This window comes from Heteronotia binoei, chromosome 16 (assembly GCF_032191835.1).
Source record: "Heteronotia binoei isolate CCM8104 ecotype False Entrance Well chromosome 16, APGP_CSIRO_Hbin_v1, whole genome shotgun sequence".
NCBI lineage: Eukaryota > Metazoa > Chordata > Lepidosauria > Squamata > Gekkonidae > Heteronotia > Heteronotia binoei.
This window is the reverse complement of record NC_083238.1, coordinates 21,350,220-21,373,646: the sequence shown is the minus strand read 5'-3', so window position 1 is coordinate 21,373,646 and position 23,427 is coordinate 21,350,220. Positions and strand designations below refer to the sequence as shown.

General features: G+C 43.7%; 1 protein-coding gene across 2 annotated transcripts in view; it reads left to right on the top strand.

Annotated features, from left to right (window-relative positions):
* Window positions 1-23,427, top strand: part of CCDC148 (coiled-coil domain containing 148) — a 217,736-nt gene that overhangs the window by 185,533 nt on the left and 8,776 nt on the right. For both annotated transcript variants that reach the window (XM_060257342.1, XM_060257341.1), the window contains exon 13: window positions 14,965-15,082. In XM_060257342.1, coding sequence (XP_060113325.1) covers window positions 14,965-15,082 — 118 coding nt within the window. The remainder of the gene's footprint in view (window positions 1-14,964; window positions 15,083-23,427) is intronic.

Here is a 23,427-nt window from a genome sequence, read left to right as displayed (position 1 = left end):
CTACATCAGATTTGCGAGAAGGGGTGTGTGTGGAGGAGAGGGAAACGTCGTCATTATTCCCTATGTGAAATATTTCTCATAGGGTATAATGGGGAATTGATCTGGAGGTTTCGGGGGCTCTGGGGGAGCTATTTTTTGAGGTAGAGGCATCAAATTTTCAGTATAGTATCTAGTGCCTCTCCCCAAAATACCCTCCAAGTTTCAAAACGATTGGACCAGGAGGTCCAGTTCTATGAGCCCCAAAAGAAGGTGCCGCTATCCTTCATTATTTCCTATGGAAGAAAGACATTTAAAAAGGTGTGCTGTCCCTTTAAATGTGATGACCAGAACTCCCTTGGAGTTCAATTATGCTTGTCACACCCTTGTTCCTGGCTCCGCCCCCAATGTCTTCTGGCTCCACCCCCAAAGTCCCCAGATATTTTTTGAATTGGACTTGGCAACCCTAGCCAGCTCACACTAACTCAGTTTAGCGGGAACACTGATGGTAGCTGAAGGGGAGAGATTACTTGACAAAATTCTTAAACTGGGTGAAAGTGTATGCATCACTCTCTGATTGGCTGGTTGACTTTTTAAAGCAAAATAACTGGATGGAAAGCTCCAGACTGATAGAGTGGGTTACCACAACCTTTTGCATCTTAGTACTTTCTTAGTATTCATCAACAGGAGCCTGAAAAGGAGTAAAATGTTTCAACTCTCAGGTTATTAAATTAGGAATGCAAAACTTGAGACCAGATTATGTTATTCCAGTTCTCAAAGGTCATGCAGAAACAGAATTTATCAGAAAAGGAAACGGGGGATACTCTTTCAGTCCCTTACATGCTTTTTGACTGATACAGAAAATAGTTTCTTTGCTGAACTCCTTTGAATCTTATATGGATATTTATTCCTGTCAAAAGTAGAAGATACGTTACTTGGTGAAATATTGTCATATTATAAACGTGTTCCTGATGCTCTTTTAAAGCTGTTATAATAAATATGGTAGCTCAGTTTTCTGTTAAATATGTATGAGACACTATTCTGAAAGCAATTTTAATGAAATTATGCTTATCGGAAATTACATAAATGTGTATTCATGGTACTTCAAAAGATGGTTTTACTGAAACCAATAAACGAAGCTCATTTTTCAAGTTGTTATTTTTACAAAGAATGTTACAATCATGATGCTTAGTCAGAATTGAACATGGGGTGTCGATGGGGAAAGCCGCAGTAACATAATTCTTTATGAATATTCCAATTTCCACACGTAACCAGAGAAAGTGGACTCCACAGTAATAGTATTAGTATTCTCTTCCAGATGTCCTGTGCCTACACAAAGGACATGCCTACACAATTTTAATATGTTGAAGTCCCAAGTGCCCTCATGCTCCTTGTCCTCAAGACAGTTACATATCAGATGTGCCCTTTTTCCCCTTCAGGTTTTTTCCTTATATAAATCCTAGAACTGATTGACCAGAACTTTTATCTCTGTAGATATCAATAGACAGGAGATCAACAACAGGTGGTTTAAAACAGGTTTCCATTCCTTTGAACAATAACAGATGTAATGCCCTTGTACAGAGTCGTGGTGTGGCCTAATTTTGGACAGTGTGTAGAGTTCCAATCGCCATGTCTCAGAAATGATATTGCAGAACTGGGAAAAAGAAGAGTCAGGCAACCCAGTGCTAGGAGACGCCCATCAGGGAAGGCCTTGGTCTCTGTGTCCTGTTACTTGCTTAGCCCCTGTGTGAAACAAGAAGCTGGACTAGATAGACCAATAGTCTGTTCCATCAGGCCTCTTCTTATGTTATTATACATACATTTCTTTTGTCCCAGTATCACCTATTGAAACAATATAAAATATGTTTTCCAGAGACTATGGGTAGTCTCCAGGATACCACACCACGAGTTTGCTTCACTGCTAAGGATTCCTTTTCCACATTCAGCTACAAAGAGAAATGAAATGGTGATTCCACACAAAAATATAGCACTATATTCCTCATGAAATCTGTCATCCATTGGGAAGAAAATGATAGTTTTCTGTTATTATTTGTGTTGCCTTCAGCAAAGACACCATTACAGCGTTCAGTTTTCTTTCTGTTCCTGTGTTTTCAGACAAATCACTAGCGAGCTATTTGAATCGATGGTCAATTGTCAGTTGTTGTTCTATGTGAGGGGGAAATGTGGGGTACTGCTTTTCACTTTGTAGCCAGTCAGAGTCACTACTATGACTGTTAAAATTGTTTATTAGTATAAAGTTATTCAGACAACCATTTTAAAGAAACAAGAAGGAGACTTCCAAGGACACTTGGTGGTGGAATATACCATCCCTCTGCTTCCTCTCTTCTTGCTTGCCCCAACACCTCATTACATTTTTTTTCTCTCTCTCAGCCCCACTACTCTTTTCTCCTGCCCTCCTGTTGCTTCTTCTGCATCCTCTTCCTTCATCTGATGCTGCTTCCACAACTTTCTCCCCGCCCCCTGCCATTGTATCCACTTCTTCCACTTCCTTCCCACTGCACAATCTCATCCTCCAACTCCTTCCTCTCCATCCCATTTGCTGTTCTTTTTCATCCTGTGTTCACCTACTGCCAAGACCAGCTTCCTTATGACCTCCTATCATGATCTGTACTATGCTGTGAGACAGAGGCCTAGTGGGCCTAGGGAGCCTGTGAGGCCTATGTTGCAGTAGGGGGAGATAGCCTACAGTCAGTAGAATGCTTGACGCTTGTTTCAGCCAATCGGCATCCAAGTAGGCTCTGAGGAGAATTGCTTAAAAGTTCTCTCAGGAGACAAATGTTATTCTTTCCTCTGGTGAGGTCAAGCAAGCAGGATGGCTGCTGTTTAGGAGGAGGACCCTCACTCTGAGGAAGAGAGTGAGCTGGCCGAGGCCTGGTGGCCTAACAGACAAGGGACAGTTTAGTCTAGTCATGTTAGGGACTTTATGTTTATTTTCTTTCACCCACGTTACTTTATAGTTTTAAAGCACCTTATCTGTTTACTTGCTCTTATTGATTTTCCTGTTTAAAGTAAACCTTTTTGTTGTTCTTTGTTACTCTGCCTGGTCTACACACCTATTTTCTTGGCCAAAGCAAGGGAGATCTGAAGGGCCTGGAAAGGTACTCTGGGCCTTCCCAAGGGACCTTACTTCCAGAGAGGTGGCAGCATCAGGTGGACCCCCACCTGTGTCATGACACCTCCCACCACTGCTAATGCTGCCCTCTCCTGTATCATGCCCCTTGCCATGTGTTCCTACCTCTGCTTTCTTCTTCCTCCTCCTCTGCTTTTTCTCTTCACCCTCCCCCAGCTTCTTACTACTTAAAGTATGGAGTTTCAAGTGTACACATCTGCTTGTTTTTTTTAAACCTCCACTTTATTTTTGAGGATTTTTCTACAATCTCTCCCCTCCTTCCCTCCCATCACTATCATCATTTCTGCTTTCCCTTCCCATCTCTTACCACTGCCCTGCCCAACCTCCTTTTTCTCACAAGTTAATAATTTACAATTGATTGAAAAAAGAGAATAAATAATTAAGGTGTAAGGGAAGAGAATTTAAACGGACAGTGGTTCTGAGAAATTTTATTGCTGCTTTGACTGGCCTTGTGGGACAGTCTGCATCCACAACTGAGTATTAATTTTTTTTAAATGGTCACCAGATTCTAAAAAAGAATCCGAAATGGGATGAATGTGTTCATCATGGACAGTGATCTTTTTTATATACCATCTTCAACTCTTATCTAAGGACTTCTTTAAGCGGTGGAAAGCTAGTCCAAGTGAAATTAATAAAAGGGAACACAGGCAATGGCAAATCAAATGCAAGACTGTGATCAGGCAGGCAAAAAGGGACTATGAGGAGCATATTGCAAAAAACATAAAGACCAACAATAAAAATCTCTTCATATATATTAGAAGCAGGAAACCAGCCAGGGAGGCAGTGGGGCCCTTGGATGACCAAGGGTTCAAAGGATTACTGAAGGAGGATAGGGAAATGGCTGAGAAGCTAAATTAATTTTTTGCCTCCGTCTTCACTGTGGAAGATGAGAAGTGTTTGCCTGCTCCGGAACCACTTCTATTGGAAGGGGTGTTGAGAGACCTGAGCCAGATTGAGGTGACAAGAGAGGAGGTCCTACAACTGATGGACAAATTAAAAACTAATAAGTCACCAGGTCCGGATGGCATACATCCAAGAGTTCTGAAAGAACTCAAAGTTGAACTTGTGGATCTTCTGACAAAAATATGTAATCTTTCATTGACGTCTGCCTCCGTTCCTGAGGACTGGAAGGTAGCAAATGTCACCCCCATCTTTAAAAAGGGTTCCAGAGGAGATCCGGGTAACTACAGGCCAATCAGTCTGACTTCAATACTGGGAAAGTTGGTAGAAACCATTATCAAGGACAGAATGAGTAGGCACATTGATGAACAAGAGTTATTGAGGAAGACTCAGCATGGGTTCTGTAAGGGAAGATCTTGCCTCACTAACCTGTTACATTTCTTTGAGGGGGTGAACAAACATGTGGACAAAGGAGACCCGATAGATGTTGTTTACCTTGACTTCCAGAAAGCTTTTGATAAAGTTCCTCATCAAAGGCTCCTTAGTAAGCTCGAGAGTCATGGAGTAAAAGGACAGGTCCTCTTGTGGATCAAAAACTGGCTAATTAATAGGAAGCAAAGAGTGAGTATAAATGGGCAGTCTTCGCAGTGGAGGACGGTAAGCAGTGGAGTGCCGCAGGGCTCAGTACTGGGTCTTATGCTCTTTAACTTGTTCATAAATGATTTGGAGTTGAGAGTAAGCAGTGAAGTGGCCAAGTTTGTGGATGACACTAAATTGTTCAGGGTGGTAAGAACCAGAGAGGATTGTGAGGAACTCCAAAGTGATCTGTTTAGGCTGGGTGAGTGGGCGTCAACGTGGCAGATGAGGTTCAATGTGGCCAAGTGCAAAGTAATGCACATTGGGGCCAAGAATCCCAGCTACAAATACAAGTTGATGGGGTGTGAACTGGCAAAGACTGACCAAGAGAGAGATCTTGGGGTCGTGGTAGACAACTCACTGAAAATGGCAAGACAGTGTGCAATTGCAATAAAAAAGGCCAACGCCATGCTAGGAATTATTAGGAAGGGAATTGAAAACAAATCAGCCAGTATCATAATGCCCCTGTATAAATCGATGGTGCGGTCTCATTTGGAATACTATGTGCAATTCTGGTCACCGCACCTCAAAAAGGATATTATAGCAATGGAAAAAGTGCAGAAAAGGGCAACTAGAATGATTACAGGTTTGGAACCTTTCCCTATGAAGAAAGGTTAAAACGCTTGAGGCTCTTTAGCTTGGAGAAACGTCGACTGCGGGGTGACATGATAGAGGTTTACAAGATTATGCATGGGATGGAGAAGGCAGAGAAAGAAGTACTTTTCTCCCTTTCTCACAATACAAGAACTCGTGGGCATTCGATGAAATTGCTGAGCAGTCGGGTTAAAACGGATAAAAGGAGGTACTTCTTCACCCAAATGGTGATTAACATGTGGAATTCACTGCCACAGGAGGTGGTGGCGGCTACAAGCCTAGCCAGCTTCAAGAGGGGGTTAAATAAAAATATGGAGCAGAGGTCCATCAGTGGCTATTAGCCACAGTGTGTGTGTGTGTGTGTATGTATATATATATATATATATATATATATATATATATATATATATATTTAAAAAAAAATTGGCCACTGTGTGATACAGAGTGTTGGACTGGATGGGACATTGGCCTGATCCAACATGGCTTCTCTTATGTTCTTATCAGCCTCCATCCAAAAATGTGAAGCTACCAAAATATGCACCAGGAACACTCAGATGCACATGACCTTTTTTGTGTATTTTATATTTGGAATCAGCTCAACTCCATCTCTAGAAAGTCTTGGTCTTGTTGAAGGAGAGCCCCTGAATAATTAATTAATACCCCCAATAATAATAATATTTGTCATATTGAGTAAAAAATATGCTTTGTCTTCAAACTAAAGGGCTCTGTTGTAAAATTGCCATTAGAAACTGACTACCGCCCAGTGGGTGTGAGCTCCAGCTGTAAGATTAGATAAGGGAACAGCCTCCTACAGGCAACTTGCTGTATATAGATAAGTAAGGAAATTTAGTGTAGGTGGGACCTTTGAAATCAGATAAGCCTGTGTGCCGCCTGCTTGTTTTCTGTGTGAATAAAATTGGCTGTATGTAGAATGATTTTAATGCAGTCATTTTGGGGGCACCATGCCCGACTGGGTTCTGCTTATGGTACCATAAAGTAAACCTCGCTTCAAACCAGTAAGTCTGTGCTTCATTATTTCTCCGCTTCATTCTTTCCTTTCCCTTCTTCATTCTGGAATTATTTGTTTTTAGGCATTCCTGACATCATCCCACTCAGTCACTCAGGGATTCTTTTTTTTTTTTTTTTTTGGAAGTGGTCCAGCATCAATATCATCCTCTTGTTACTCATCTTAAGAAAGGCTCCCTAAATTAGCAACTCTTGTTCATGATTGAGCAATCTCACTGATTGCTGCTTTTACTGCTCCAGTTGGGAACATTAGAAGTCTATCACTTATAAGGCCGCAAAGAATTGTTGGCTCTTTTTTGGGGTGTTTATTTATTTATTTATTTATTTGGGATTTATATCCCGCCCTTCCCACGAATGGCTCAGGGCGGCTTCCAACAATTAATCAAACTTAAAATTTAAACAATTTCAAATATAAAACAATTGAATATTTAAACAGTTAAAAACATTAAAAACAGAGTAATTCAGTTGTTCACTTAGAAGACTGAAAGTTGCATTTTGGGCAAGAGAATTTTATTGTGATGTGGGCGTGACTGCTGCTGCTTCGGGTGGTTTTATGAGACAGAAACAATAAAAATAGGCTTGCCAATCCCCAGGTCCCAACCAACAACAAAAAACTGTGGAGAAATAACGAAAAATTAGTGAAAAATACTTCAAAAGTGTAATAGATAATTAAACACATCAGCTTCACACATTTTCACATATCATTACATACAACAGCATATTATCACAAATGCAAGATATAAAGTGCAAAGAATAAATATTCAAAAGTCCATATCCAGTTTGAAGTCCTTGAAAACCATTAATTAAAGTGCCAGTGTCCAATGTGTTGCAACTGCAGATAATTCTTGTTCTTCAGCAAAGAATTTATGATGTTAAGACGTTGGTTTAAACTTCATTTCTTTAGAGATGTTTATTATAAAGTGGATGGTCATAAGCCCCTAACAGTAAAGCCTGTAATACTGTTTCAAATGTCTTCATCTATAACCAACACAATACATCATTCTAACACATCTTTCAACACTAAATACAACTCATACAAATCAACCAGGACATCAAACTCACCAACTTCCAGCATACAACATTCCTATGACGCTAGCTCTGGAGAAAACCTCAAAGGATGCTCCCTCACAGCCTACCTTTATCTTTACAAATTGGAAACAGCTGGTACAACTTTTAAAACAACATTACTAACATGAGGGCTGGAAACCCAAGCCTCATTATTAAATATCCCTTACTGTAAACAATACTGGAAATTGTTTGCCAAATTAGCTCTATATTATAAGAAGCAAGATAAATCCAGGGCTGAATTCAAACCTAAAGGTTCCAATGCATTCAACTTGAAAATCAGGGCAGCTTCTTCCCTGAGTAATATCCCTTGAATTTCATTCTGAGTTTTGTTGACCCCTTGATATTTATATAAGACACAAAACCTCATATCCCTATCAGTATGATTAACAGATACATAATGTTCCGTTAAAGGAGCCTCCATGTTTTTGAGACGAACCCGAGACTGGTGCTCAAGGATCCAGACCCTTGGTTGTCTAGTAGTATTACCTATGTAAATTCTTGGACAGCCACACAGAACCACGAATACCACATTCTGTGACAAACAAGAACTGAGATGTCTCAACTTGATTTTCATTCCAGTTGTAGGGTGCACAAATTCTTTGCCCGGGGTTTCTGCCCAGCAGAGTTTCTAACTGGCCACTGGAGATCTGACTAGCTGCACAGAATTGTTAAAAGAAGAAGAAGAAGATATTGGATTTGTATGCCACCCTTCACTCTGAGTCTCAGAGTGGCTCACAGTCTCCTTTTACCTTCCTCCCCCACAACAAACACCCTGTGAGATAGGTGGGGCTGAGAGAGCTCTCACATAAGCTGCCCTTTCAAGGAATAAACTGTGAGAGCTATGGCTGACCCAAGGCCATTTCAGCAGCCGCAGCTGCAGGTGGAGGAGCGGGGAATCAAACCCAGTTCTCCCAGATAAGAGTCCGCACACGAAACCACCACACCAAACTGCCTTCTGCAGCGGCTGCCACCACAGCACAAGGATCTTCACTGCATGGCTGAAGTTAAGTTGTGTGTATACGAGGAATTACTTTAAAGCAATAATTTTGAAGGGCATTCGATTAAACTGTGCTTCTGCCTGAAATGTTGAAGAATTACTATGAAAGTTATCCACAACTTCACTCCTTAACATTTTGTGGTTGGTTCCACTTTTTATGGCAACCATTTCCTGAGCTGGCTTTGTCTCCTGTAGCAGCCATTTTGTCTTTGTGCTCAGCACCCTGGGCCAGCATTTTAAATATGCCATCCAAAAGGTTGGAACCCCTGGTCTAAGTGATCAACCTGTGAGGCAGAGGGGGTTGTATCCTGGAACTCATCAGCAGAAGGTACTGATGGTCACTGATCTCCCCACTGAGGGAAAAGGAAGAATGGAGCTATTTCATCCTCCTCCCCACTGAATCATCCAGTCTTGCACGTCTGTTATTCCATTCTTATCCCACAGCCCCAGAAATAATTCTTGTTCAGTCTTGTCCCACAACTAGGGTTGCCAAGTCCAATTCAAGAAATATCTGGGGACTTTGGGGGTGGAGCCAGGAGACTTTGGGGGTGGAGCCAGGAGACATTGGGGGGTGGAGCCAAGAACAAGGATGTGACAAGCATAATTGAACTCCAAGGGAGTTCTGGCCATCACATTTAAAGGGACAGCACACCTTTTAAAATGCCTTTCTTCCATAGGAAATAATGAAGGATAGGGGCACCATCTTTTGGGGCTCATAGAATTGGACCTTCTGGTCCAATCGTTTTGAAACTTGGGGGGTATTTTGGGGAGGGGCACTAGATGCTATTCTAAAAATTTGGTGCCTCTACCTCAAAAAATAGACCCCCCCAGAGCCCCCAATACCCACAGATGAATTCCCTATTATTCCCTATGGGAATCGTTCTCCATAGGGAATAATAGAGTGCCCAGTAGACATTTCCCTCCCCCCCATGCTTTCTAAAGGGGGGAGGGCCTCCAAACCAGGGAATCCCCTGCCTCCTCCCTCTCTCCCATACACAAATACTTACCAGATCTTCTTCCGGAGAACTCTTGCTGTGAAAACGAAAGCAAAAGAAAGGGAGGGGCCGTTCTCCCAAGCCCTTCCTGCTTCCTGCCCAGCCTTAAAGGGGCATACATTTTACAAACGGCTCAGGAGCTCTATAATAACATGAAGCCTACAGGTATGTTCTCCCCCCCCTCCACCCCCCACTCCCCGCTTCCCAATTTTTGAAGAGCGGGAGATGAGGCTGCGAACCCAGGGGTCTCCCGCCAGAGCGGGAGGGTTGGGAAGCCTACCCACAACCCCAGAAATAAATTTCCCTAGGGTCAGCAATGGCTGCTTGGGGAAGGGTGAGGAAAGCTTGGAAGTTCAACAATCCTTGTTCATTGTTCACATGGTCCTTGCTAGGGTTAGGAATGTGCACTTGGATCATCTACCCAAGCTGAAAATATACCTGAAAAATAACTTACTGGCATTTTTCAGGTATATTTCAGCTTATCAAATGTATCCAGGATTTTTCAGGAAATCTGAAAATAATCCCAAGAAAATCTCAGATATGTTTGGGGATTCCAGGTAGATATGAAAACAGAGGAGAGGTTGGAGCAGATTGCAGACTGCTTCTACTCTCAGCTGTTTGTCAAGCAGGCTTATGTAGCACCTTTAAACTTTAAAGGGACTGCAGAAATAAGCCTGGAGATCAGATGGGGTGATGGGGAACTTTTAGTTTAGTTTAGTTTAGTTTATTTATGATTTGTATCCCGCCCTTCTCACCAAGTGGTTCAGGGCAGCTAACAACATATAAAATCTAACATAAAAATATAAAAAATTTAAACATTTTACACAATTTACACAATTTACACAATTAAAACATTAGAAACATACAGCGGTCTTATAAAACTACACTCAGTTTCAGGTGCCGGTTAGTTGTAAGCCAGCCGGAAGAGGACTGTCTTGCAGGCCCTGTGGAATTGTGCAAGGTCCCGCAGGGCCCTCACCTCTTCCGGCAGCTGGTTCCACCAGGAAGGGGCCATTATGGAGAAGGCCTTATCCCTAGTAGATTTCAAGCAGGCTTCCTTTGGCCCGGGGACAACGAGAAGGTTTTGGGTTCCCGATCTCAGTACTCTCTGGGGAACATGTGGGGAGAGACAGGTAGGCAGGTCCTAACTGAGAACTCCCCACCACTTCTGCTGTGGCTGGCTTTTCTTGCAGCCTGGTTTAAACTGGGCTGCACGAGAAACCAGCACAAGATCAGCTGGGTCAGTGGGGACTTGAGAGCTCCTAACTGGCAAAGCTCTGTACTGCCTTCTCCTGCCACCTGGTTTAAACTAGATGGCAGGAGAGGGCAGCCCAGCTGAGATAAGCCAAAAATTGCTTCCCACGGGAGCAGCTCTGCGCTGCCTTCTGCAGCTCAGTTTAAAGTGGACTGCACTGCGGGAAAAGCCAACCCAATCCCAGAATTGGGCTGGTATTTTTCTTTGTGGGTCTATTGGACTCAGAATTTTTTGGGATTTCTTGAAAATCCTGGATCTGAATGCCATACCGGTATTTGGATCTCATAATTTCCAGAAATCCTGAAATTTGGGGGGACCCAATAGAACCAAACCGAAAAATACTGGGGGGAAATTTCACAGTCCTAGTCCTTGCTCTTGTTCCAACTGCACTTTACAAAAGTTGCAACTTCATGTCTGTTTTCTAGCAGCAATGTAAACTCCATTTACTAGGCTGATTCTCACAATCCAGAATGAGGTATTGTATTAGATTCTGGCTAATTTTGTGCTCACAGGGGCAAGCTATAGCTTCATTGTATGCCCAGAACCTGTTTTATAATAAACACTTACATTTCATTATACTAAAACTTATTTTACGTTGACATGATCATCTGGTGAAAGTTCCACAACATCGACCTCTTAATGTCTGAAAAGCTGCTCTCTGTATACATCTTCTAGTTGGAGTTTGCAAGCACGTACAGGTAGCTGAAATCAGTCCTGTTGAACTGAGCAGAGGTTATTTTCATGGTTGTGTGGTTAGGACTGTGGCATTTGTCTTCTAGCAATGCACATGGGGTCTTAAAAAGGTAGGAATAACAATTAGGAAAATATTACAAATACAGTTTAGTCATTTGTTAAGATCTTCTGCAAGTGTTTCAATTAGTGCTGTAATTAGGGGTCAATAAACACTAATAGACTCTAGTCCTTCCTGGTTGCCAGAGGTATCTGTGTATTATTGACCAGTGCACATAAGAAATATCATCCTGCTTTTCATGCTAAAACAATGCAGATGCTGGTGTAATTTTATCAGGACTTCAATTAGATAGTGTGCTTATATCTATGTTTTATTTAAAGAAGTTGTATGAACAGGGGCACAGAAAACGAGTGCCCTTTTTATCCCATTGATTTTTGTCTGATTTGTAGATCTTCTTTAGCTAGGCATTATAACATGGCTGTTTTGGTATATACATTGTAATGAATCTCTGCTATTTGTTGAATGGTTGACATTAGGCTTCCCAAACCTCCCGCTCTGGCGGGAGACCCCTGGGTTCGCAGCCTCATCTCCCGCTCTTCAAAAATTGGGAAGCGGGGGGTGGGGGGTGGAGGGGGGAGAGAACATACCTGTAGGCTTCATGTTATTATAGAGCTCCTGAGCCGTTTGTAAAATGTATGCCCCTTTAAGGCTGGGCAGGAAGCAGGAAGGGCTTGGGAGAATGGCCCCTCCCTTTCTTTTGCTTTCGTTTTCACAGCAAGAGTTCTCCGGAAGAAGATCTGGTAAGTATTTGTGTATGGGAGAGAGGGAGGGGGCAGGGGATTCCCTGGTTTGGAGGCCCTCCCCCCTTTAGAAAGCGTGGGGGGGGGAGGGAAATGTCTACTGGGCACTCTATTATTCCCTATGGAGAACGATTCCCATAGGGAATAATAGGGAATTCATCCGTGGGTATTGGGGGCTCTGGGAGGGTCTATTTTTTGAGGTAGAGGCACCAAATTTTTAGTATAGCATCTAGTGCCCCTCCCCAAAATACCCCCCAAGTTTCAAAACGATTGGACCAGAGGGTCCAATTCTATGAGCCCCCAAAGAAGGTGCCCCTATCCTTCATTATTTCCTATGGAAGAAAGGCATTTTAAAAGGTGTGCTGTCCCTTTAAATGTGATGGCCAGAACTCCATTTGGAGTTCAATTATGCTTGTCACATCCTTGTTCCTGGCTCCACCCCCAATGTCTCCTGGCTCCACCCCCAAAGTCTCCTGGCTCCACCCCCAAAGTCCCCAGATTTTTCTTTAATTGGACTTGGCAACCCTAGTTGACATGTAGGTTTCCGAGGGTAGCCATGCTGGTGTGTGGTAGAAGAACTGGATTCTAATCCAGTAGCACCATAGAGATCATCAAGATTTTCAGGATATACGCTTTCGAGAGTCAATGACAACTAAGGGAACTTTGCCCATGAATGTAAACCTGTAGCAGCCCTCCCCCATGTTGCTTCATCATACCACATCTTGCATCAGTTACTATGCATAAAAAATGTCATTGTTGCAGGGGCCTGAAGCTGGAATCCCTGTTCAGAACTGAATAATTAGTCTTCTTCATTTGACTTTCAGAAGGACTGTTAAACCTTCCTTTCTCTCTGGGCTCAGAGTCTGTTTGTTTGATTTTTTTTTTGTGAGCTGATACATAAATTGTTTCGTTCTTAAGTTGGTTAGAGCATTTATTTATAGCATTTATTTATTTAGATAGCTTCACTCCCCCCTCCCTTTCTCCCCAACAGCTACCCAGAGCGGCAGCTCACAATGTTATTCTCCTCTCCTCCTTTGTATATTCCCATCAACAAAAAACCTATGAGGTGGATTAGGCTAAGAGAGAGTAACTGGCCCAAGGTCACCAAGTGGGCATCCTTGGCAGAGTGGGGCTTTCAGATCCTTGTCCAACACTCTAACCGTTACCGCACACTGCCTCTTCAACATATGTCAAAGTGGCATGTTTTTAAATGCACAAACATTAGTTGGTTCTCTCTCTCTCTCATATGTTGAAATATACATTCTTTGATGGTGAAAAGTGCCATCAAGTCACAGAAAATAAGCATACGGATGAGCATATGGAGCAGAGGTCCATCAGTGGCTGTTAGCCACAGCTTATCATTGGAACTCTCTGTCTGGGGCAGTGATGCTCTGTATTCTTGGTGCTGGGGGGGGGGGCACAGTGGAAGGGATTCTAGTGTCCTGGCCCCACTGGTGGACCTCCTGATGGCACTTGGTTTTTCTGGCCACTGTGTGACACAGAGTGTTGGACTGGAAGGGCCATTGGCCTGATCCAACATGGCACTCTTATGTTCTTAAAATTTATGGCAACCTCATAGGGGTTTCAAGGCAAGAGACAAACAAAAATGGTTTGCCATTGCCTGCCTCTGGGAAGCTATGATGGAAGAAACATCAGGGTGAAACTCTAAACACTATTCTATCAAACATTTATTACAAGAAAATAATGAGGTGATAAGAAAAACCCTGTGGCCTCTACTTCTAAGTAATTCTGAACACTGTATATATAAGAAATATAAGTGTGCACACAAGCACTTTAACATTCCAAAGCCTCTATCTTTAAACAGACTGCAATAAAATACACAAGAGTGCACACAGGCACTTTTTCCCAAACTGTCTGCCCTTAAATGAATCCAAACAGTCTGCAGTAGAATAAATCAGAGGGCACACAGGCACTTCTAAAGTACACACAGGCACTTTTTGAAGGTTAAGAGTCTGCATGTAACTTATAAACCAAAACATCAGAAAAACAGTCTGTAATGAATTCTTTCATCAAAAGTGCACACAGGCGCTTTTTCAAAAACAATTATTCCACTTCACAATCATGCACCCTCAGTCCGCTATTGTTTCACTGAGGTGTTGGGATAAAGAATAGGTTCATCCACATAAAGACAGTCCACATTAGCTGGTGTCAACGTTTCATTGCCTTTATCAAGACTGATGGCTTTTAAGAGGAACCCCGAAATCTTGTCACTTCCTCACAAAGCTCTAGCTCGTTCTTTGTGAAGACGGAGCGGGTGTTTATAGCGTTTATAGTTTCACCCTGATGTTTCTTCCGTTATAGCTTTGCTTTAACTCAGGGAGCCCCCTTTTTTTCTACAGTGCCTCTGGGAAGCAACACTAGACTTTCTTGGCAGTCTCCCGTCCAAGTACTAACCAGAGCCAACTTTGCTTAGCTTCTGAGATGGGACGAGATCAAGCTAGCCTGGGCCAATCCATATTTGACAAATGTAACTTATTTGGGATTGTCAGCATTTACCGAGCTTTGGCCTACTGCTGTATTATATACTCACTCAGTCTAGACAGTAGGACAAAGTTTGAGTCCAGTGGCACCTTTAAGACCAACAAAGTTTTATTCAAGGTATGAGCTTCATGTGGACGCAGCTTCTTCAGATGCATTGAAATAGAAGTTGTATCTCTGTCTGAAGAAGCGTTCTGCTGCTTCAGACCAACATAGCTCCCCACCTGAATATATCAGTCTAGGTAGATTATTGATTAGATCATCACTTCAGATAAGGTGTTAATTGTTCCGTGTAGATCAGTTAAGCAGATCGTCCAGTATCAAGAGAGTGGCCAGGAGTGGATCACTCACCGCCTTTGTGTTTTCCTGTCCCCAGAGTTCAGTTTCGACAAGAGATGCTGAGAAAGCGCTTGATGGAGAGAAAACAAGCAGCCCTTCAAGAAGCCCACGAGGAGGAAGAAAGACAAAGACGCCTCGATGTCCTCAGGCAACAGGTACCTTTTGCTCTGCTATGTGTAATGTTTTCATGTGCAATTAAAGCACAAAAACAAAACAGAACACCAGAGCAGAGAAATCAATCTGCCGGAGAATGGTGGGAAGGAAGGGGCCTTCAGTGCTCTCAGTTCTGTCTCCTCACTCATTGTGTGTGTTGTAATATAACTCTGCATGAACACTGATATATTCACGTGCACAGCAGAAACTGTTGACAAGAAAAACTAAAAATAGATATAATTTTATCTGCCACATGTTGGAACCCGAGTGAGGCATGTACAGGCTCTTCACAACAATCATTTCTATGACCTAGAATCAATGAAGCTGTGCTATAGCATTTTTTCAAGTTATCTCGTGTTGCATTTTGTCCATGGGAGACTTGGCTTTCAGCATCTGTTTTCTGAGCAGTACACAGTTGTCCACTCATTGCAATTGACTTAAGGAAAATCCTGGGTTAAGTGGGACTATGTTCCTCAACCCTCCTTCACTATCCACATCCATCTGTATTTTCACGTTCTCTGTCCTGAAGGAGGAACACAGCCATGCTTTCGGTATTGGCACATTGATGGCAACTGTGGCAGGAGGTGGAAGTTTGCCCCGACGTGTTTTTTCTAATTCCCATGCTTGCACTCTCAGCTTTAGTGCTGCTTGAGTAAATTGCACATGAGTGGTCCCCAAGGGTGGTATTAGTTATTCTGGGGCCCTGGGCAAAAGCCCCACAACCACCCCCTGCTTTCCCCCAGGGAGGCCCAAGCAAGGGGTAGCCTTTGCCTCTCGTGAGGGCGTGGGAGCCACCACTTTCATCAGAAAACTTCTGCCTGGATGGGGTGGGCACATGTGCTGCTGGAGCCCCAAACAGGGTGGGTGTGTGGCATCAGGATCTTCCTCCTCTTCTTTTCTCCCTCCTTCAGGAGGTTGGGGCCATGGGTGGTTGGTAGTCAGCTCTGGGTTGGGAAATACCTGGAGATTTAATTAATTCATTCATTTTTGGAGTTATATTCCACCCTCCCTGCAAGCAGGCTCAGGGAGGATCACAGATAACTAGGCCGTTTGGCAAACATAACATAAATTACTAAAATACACTTAATAATTAAAAAAACAGTTGCACAATTTGTTGTGTGCACAATCTCAAGTACTGCTGCTGCTGGACTCTGAGGTTCATTTATTCCAGGCCGCATAGAAGTGATGTCTTCAGCATGGTCCCCCAACTTTTTAATTGGATGCCCACTGCCTCAGTGTAAGCCAAAATGCCCTCAAAACTGAGGTTGGGGAATTGTCAGGTGGGCACCTGGCTTAATCAGGATCTTTTTATCTCGGTATACAGGATCCACGTCCAGAAATTAATGCTTAAATTTATCAGGGACACTAATTAAGTAAAAACAATTAAAATTTATTCAAAAAAAATATAGGCATACATACAAGGCAATGGGCTCATGAAACATACATACAGTCCTAGGAAAAATAGAGAGAGAGAGAGAGAGAGAGAGAGAGACAACACATGGATAGACAAACAGGGTGATAATTAACAATCGTAGTCTTCAAGGAAGGCTCCAATGGCCACGAAAAAGGACGGGGGAAATGGGACCCTCAACTGTGACCAGAATCGGGGATGGATCTAGACAGCAAAACTGGGGTACTGCTAGATGCACACATGAGTGGAGTTGGGTCAGGGGTTAAATAGACTATCTTAGACCCTCAGGGGATGGGAGGTACAGAGGTGGAAAAAGGGGAGGCTCTGCAGTGACCATAGGGGCTGGACTTCTGCAGTAGCCAATAGCAAGTTAATTGGCAACCCCTGATTGGATGCTCATAGCTAGCCAATGAGTGGACTTGGCCTTAGTTACCTGATTGGCTGTCCAGGTAGCAATAGGCCAAAGGGGAGGCTCCAGGATGACTGTTGGGGAAAAGAATGGGGGAAATCACTGGGTGGAGGTGTGCTTAAGACTATTAAACTTATCTAAAAAGGTGACAATAGATGGCCAAATTGCTACCTAAGGTTTACACTAAGGAACTTGGCTCTGGCTGAAGATGGTCTTCCTCTTCTTTAGTCTTCTTCTTGGCACCATCCTTTGTCTTGAGTTCCATTAGACAAAGGCTTAGACAGTCTGGCAGGATCCATGCCTAAGATAAGCTTGATTGCCTTATGCAGAAGTTGAAGCAGCTGTTGGATACGTGAGTCTCTTGCTTTGCTGTAATGGAGTCAGGAAAACAAGATGGATTCTGGTGGTGTTTGCCTGTACAGTTCATGGCGGCGTGACTTCTTCCACTGCAATGGCCAAGACTGGGCACGCAAGGAGCAGCTGGAAGCTTGTCTGTAGTTCTGGCTAACACCCATCCAAAGATGTAGAATGCTGCTGCAAAGCTGAGGCTTATAGTATCCACGTTAAGCCTCAGAAACTGCGGGCAAAGTCCACTTCTTAGAGCAGATGTGTGCGAGTCATAACTCCAGGGACCCTGGCATCCATACTGGTGATCACGATGTCCATGTGTATGAAAAGTGGGGGGCTTTTTCTTACATCAGCCAAAGGCCTGGCAGAACACCTTTTTTTTTACAGGCCCTGTAGAATGGTAGAGGGTCCTACAGGGCCCTGTTCTCATGCGGGAGTGTGTTCCACCAGGCCAGGGCCAGGGCAGAAAAAGCCCTGGTCAAGGTTAGGCAGATGTTCCCCAGGCCAGAGGCAGCCAGCAGATCTTTCTCGGTCGAGTGCAAGGCTCTCCAGGGCACATATGGAGAGAGGCTGTCCCTCAGGTAAACCGGTCCCAGGCCACGCAAGGCTTTGAAGGTCACTACCTAGGGTTGCCAACCCCCAAGTGGGGGCAGGGGAACCCCCGGTTTGGAGGCCCTCCCCCCGCTTCAGAGTCATCAGAAAGCGGGGGGAGGGGAGGGAAATGTCTGCTGGGAACTCTCATTCCCTAGGGAGATTTATTCCCATAGAAAATAATAGAGAATTGATCCACGGGTATCTGGGGCTCTGGGGGGGGCTGTTTTTTGAGGTAAAGGCACCACATTTTCCGTATAGCATATAGTGCCTCTCCCCAAAATACCCCCCAAGTTTCAAAAAGATTGGACCAGGGGGTCGAATTCTATGAGCCCCAAAAGAAGGTGCCCCTATCCTTCATTATTTCCTATGGAAGGAAGGCATTGAAAAGGTGTGATGGCCAGAACTCCCTCTGGAGTTCAATTATGCTTGTCACAGCCTTGATCTTGGCTCCACCCCTAATGTCTCCTGGCCCCACCCCCAAAGTCTCCTGGCTCCACCCCCAAAGTCCCCAAATATTTCTTAAATTGGACTTGGCAACCCTATCACTACCAGTACCTTGAAGCGGATCTGGGGGTGGAACTTGAAGAGTGCAGGGCTTGAGGAGTGGAAGGACCTCAGAGTGGTGCAATGTCGTAGAGTCCACCCTTGAAAGCAGCCATTTTCTCCAGGGGGGACTGGTATTTGTTGTCAAAAGATCAGATGTAAAAGCATGAGATCTCGAGGCCCCACCAGGAGGTTGGCAGCCCTCATGGCTGGGGCCCTTTGTCACATGGGGCCCAGGCCAACCACCCCTGTTGCCCCTTGACAAAAATCCCCACTTGCTGATCCTCCCGTATTAGGAGCTGGAGGTCTCCCAGTGCTGACAGTGACGAATGGGTCCAGGTTTTGATCCCAGGACTAGAGTCGAGGGCTCGTGAACACTCTCTCTCTCTCGGCTTGGCTTCGCGAACGAAGATTTAAGAAGGGTGCAATAGTCCACGTTTGCTGCAGGCTCGCTGGTGGCTGACAAGACCAATGTGGGACAGGCAGGTCCGGCCACAGCGGCTGCAGGGAAAAGTCTGATTTAGGGTTGGTCCTGTAGCAGTGCAATTCTTCCTCAATCTCCTTTTGTCCTCAAGACCAGCTATGCGTGCGTTCTCAAAGGAAGAGACAGCCTGGTGGATAGTGTGCCTCCATGCTTTGCGATCTGAGGCTAGGTCAGACCACTGGTGATGGTTGATGCGACAGGTGCCAAGGGATTTCTTCAAGGAGTCCTTGTACCTCTTCTTTGGTGCCCCACTATTTCGATGGCCGGTGGAGAGTTCGCCATACAGGGCAATCTTGGGAAGGCGGTGGTTTTCCATCCTAGAAATATGCCCTGCCCAGCGCAGCTGCGTCTTCAACAGCAGTGCCTCGATGCTGGTAACTTCCGCCCTCTTGAGGACTTCAGTGTTGGTCACAAAGTCACTCCAGTGGATGTTGAGGATACTCGTGAACAACTCACGGTAGAAACCCACAGGCATAGTTTCAGATTCTGAACAGATACTTACGATAAAAGCAAACTAGTAATTGACATGGCGTTTCTTTTAAAAGGCTTTAAAAAAAATTAAAACTCCTGAATATGCAACATCTAGTCAAGGTTCAAAGTAATCTTTCCCAGTATGTTTACTTCATAATTCTGATAAATTTTAAAATAGCTTGGTGTGTCGGGAAAGAACGTGTTACTTTCTATTTCTTCATTGCATGGTATTTATGATGTTTGCTTCCTTTAATTATCTCATACGATAAAAAGCTCCTATTTTTGAAAAACCTCCCTTAAAACCAGCTTCTGTCACCCTGGATTTACACACCCTCCTGCTACTGAGCCACAGTGTGAGCTGACGGGCCCTCTCAGTGAAACTGAAAACATTTTTCTCCAGGGTTTTAGTGAGTGACTTATAACCTACAGCGTTATAGTTGCTCATACTATTTTTGCCTTTGCTGAAGATTAATAGTGCCATCCAATACAGAGTTATACCCTTCTCTGGACGTTCGTGGGCTTAGAAGGGTGTAACTCTGCTAAGGATGGCGATGCAACCAACAGCACCAGGATGCTACCAGATGGCAGCATGACCCGTGCAGGTGCCAGAATGCCATTTCAACCCACAATTATTTCCCTTTTATAGTTCTTGCATGGAAGATTTGTGCTTGAACTGATGGACTCTGAACAAGAGAAAGGCCTTCAGAATGCACAAGTTCGGCAGGAAACACTCGTATCTCCCTGTTTAAGGATCAGGACATTTGTTAACCCTGCTACCAACATTAGCTTAGTTCCTACCTGAATTATGTGCATAGCAGTCTAATTATCTGGATGTTCCCACAGAGGTAGGGTGCAGAGAGTTCAACAGAAGGATGCCCGGGATCGCAGCCTTATTAGCAGCATGTTAGTGGGAAGCAGTAGATTAAAGGTGCTTTGTCTGTGAACTAAGCTAGTGAGCTTTGGAAAGTTTCCTATAATTTGTGTATTAAGCCACTGGGGGATACTTTTATTGAATCCTACAATAGCTATAGGTGGCAGACATGGTTACATGCAGGGGGGTGTTTTGAGCAGGAATGCACAGGAACGCAGTTCCGGCTGGCTTGGCAGCAGGGGGTGTGGCATAATATGCAAATGAATTCCTGCTGGGATTTTTCTACAAAAAAAGTCTTGTGCAAAACAATGGTGATGTTGGGGGTGTGGCCTAATATGCAAATGAGTTGCTGCTGGGATTTTTTTTTTTCCTACCCCAAAAGCCCTGGTTACATGACAACATGCCAGGTATTTGAGGACAGATAAAACATACAAACATAAATCTGTAGATATCTCTGTGTGTGAGTCTGTGGTAAGGTGTTTTCTTAGTAGCTTGAGTTCCGGGGCTGAACCAGGTTTATGTACACATAAGGTTTATTTACAGGTGTTCCTATCTCAAAATATGTTGTAAATGGCCCAGACAAGAACAGTTTTTCAAAAGCTTGATAAAGATACATTCTCTGTACTTGAATGTGCATGAAAGTATGTTCCCTGGATTGTTTTTTCTTAACTTGAAATTTCTACTTTTTTTGTATGCATCAGTTCTGATTGTATTACTTTTTTACAAAATCCATTTGGCTTCTCTTTCATTCTTTTATGAATCTGCTGCATTGCAAACCTTTTTGGCCAGATATTCTCAACATTAGTTTTTTTAAATCTTCAGGTCATGTAGTTAATTGGAACAACCACAATGGAACAACCATGCAGTTCCTCTGATGGAATGATATTTCTGTTTACAAAAGAGGGGGTGGTGTGATTCCCACCTATTTCTTCTTCCCATGCAGACCCCGCCCCCTTTCCTTCTGGCTGTTATGAGAGTCCGCTGACCCTTCTCCAGAACAAAATTTTGGACTGAGAAGGTTCCACTCTGTAAAGCCCATGGATGATTGGAGACAACTGTTTTGTCCTTGGATTGCAGTATGTCCTGTGAAAAGGGGGGGGGGGGGAAGCCACTTATCTTTGATTTTTCATTTTCTTCTCTTTAACACCCCCCCCCCCAATGTGGGGTTTTTTTGGGGGGGGGGTTGGCTTTGAAAAGTACTTTTCTTCAGAGCTGGGGCCAATCACAGAGGCAAACTGAGCAACCATCCAGTATATCAAGTTCTTGATGTATCTGATGTGAATAGTTTGAAGGGAGAGACATGCCTTCTTTTTGGAGAAGGAGCACCAAGGTAGCTGCTAGTTCATGTGTTGAATGATAGTCCTTCATTGCAAGGGACAAAATATCAACCTTTCGGGTTTCGGCTAACTGGCAAGGATATAGACCAGGGGGGTGGCCAAACTTGCTTAACATAACAGCCACATTGAATAAATGTCAGATGTTTGAGAGCTGGAAGGAAAATGGGGAGGGAGGAGGGAGAGAGAGTTGGAAAGAGAACAACTTTAAATGCATCTTCTAACCTGCCACCTGGCTTGGCTTGGAGAAGTGATTTTAAGAGAGAAATGCCTTCTTCAAGCTGGCCGACAGGGCAGCGGGAGCTTTGAGAACCACACGACATGTGTGAAAGAGCCACATGTGGTTCCCAAGCTGTAGTTTGGCCACCCCTGATATAGACAGTAGTCCAAAGTTGGAGGATAATGGAACCTTACAGATTTTTAAAAAATAGTATCCTGTCCGCTCTTGGTAATTGAATATGCTATCGTTATGCTTTTCTAACATGCCATGAGAAGTGTAGGAAGGGATATAAATTTTAAAACCGTTCCTGGGCAGCAAAGAACCTTAGGCCTTTTTATCATATCTTTCTTCTAGGGGGGTCAAGGTGCTGTACATGGTTCCCCCCATCCCTGAAAATTTCGGTTGAGAAAGAGTCTCCAGAGGTCTCCAAGTAACTGAGCAGGGCGTAGAACCCAGATCTCCCTGCTTTCTTGCCCAGCACTTCAATCACTATAGCCGAATGTCTCACGGCTGTTCCGTCGTGAGGGATAATCAGTCGGTTGCAGAATAACAGCAGACTTTTGATTTTTCCAAGTACCGGTCTAGCTGATCTTTTCCAAAGGCTTGATTTGCTGAGGAGCAAGGGGTGTCCCAGGGCCAAGCATCAGGTGGCATGGGGCTTATCTGGAGCCTTGCCTTCCGCATTTGGTATCTGCCTATCTTCTATCCTGATCCTGGTTCTCAGAACTGCATGGCACATCTGGACTATGCATAGACTGGGAAGATGTGCTGGATACTGTCACGGGTGGCTTCTGCGGTAGCCCCAGTGTTAGGAAGAGGTGCAAGCCCAGCCTCTGGATCTAAGGGACAGATAGTCATCCTTTGGCTGATATGCTGAAATCATTCCACTGGAACCAGTTCATCAAAGATTGTATTTTGCTTTATATTAACAGTGTTTTTTTTTGTTTGTTTTTTTTTAAAAAAACATTTTAATTAAAATTTATTAGAGAGCAAGAACAAAAAAAGGAGAAAAGGAACAAAAACATACCAACTAAATCACTATCAAAAATGTATCCGTTATATACCCATGTGGTATAGTGGCTAAGAGCGGCGGACTCTGATTTGGAGAATTGGGTTTGCTTCCGCACTCCTCCACGTTAAAACTGCTGGGTGACCTTGAGCCAATCACAGTTTTCTCAGAACTCTCTCAGCCCCACCAACCTCACAAGGTGCCTGTTGCGGGGAGAGGAAGGGAGGGAGATTGTAAGCCACTTCGAGACTCCTTAAGAGAGAAAAGCAGGCTATAAAAACCAACTTTTCTTATCCATGTAAGCATAAAAACAAAAATGCTGACATTGAGCGATTATGATTTTTCTTCTAGCTGTGTTGTCCCCTCCATCCTCAGTTAAATCCTGACCATAATGAGCCCGATCTTGATACATCATTGGGATTTTTTTTTGATATGTTGTTAATTTCCTCCTCAATTTTTTTTCCTTTTCCTTTTAACATCCTATCTTGAATCTTGGGCTTTCCTCCCCTTTTTTGCTTCCATTTCCTGACAAAGACTAATCTGGCAGCAGTAAGGCTACCATTTGAAGATCTCTAGGGAAATCAGGTACATAAGTTAGCAGTAATATCTCTGGTTTGTAGGGAATTTGTTTTTCCAGCCTGGCTGATAGAACC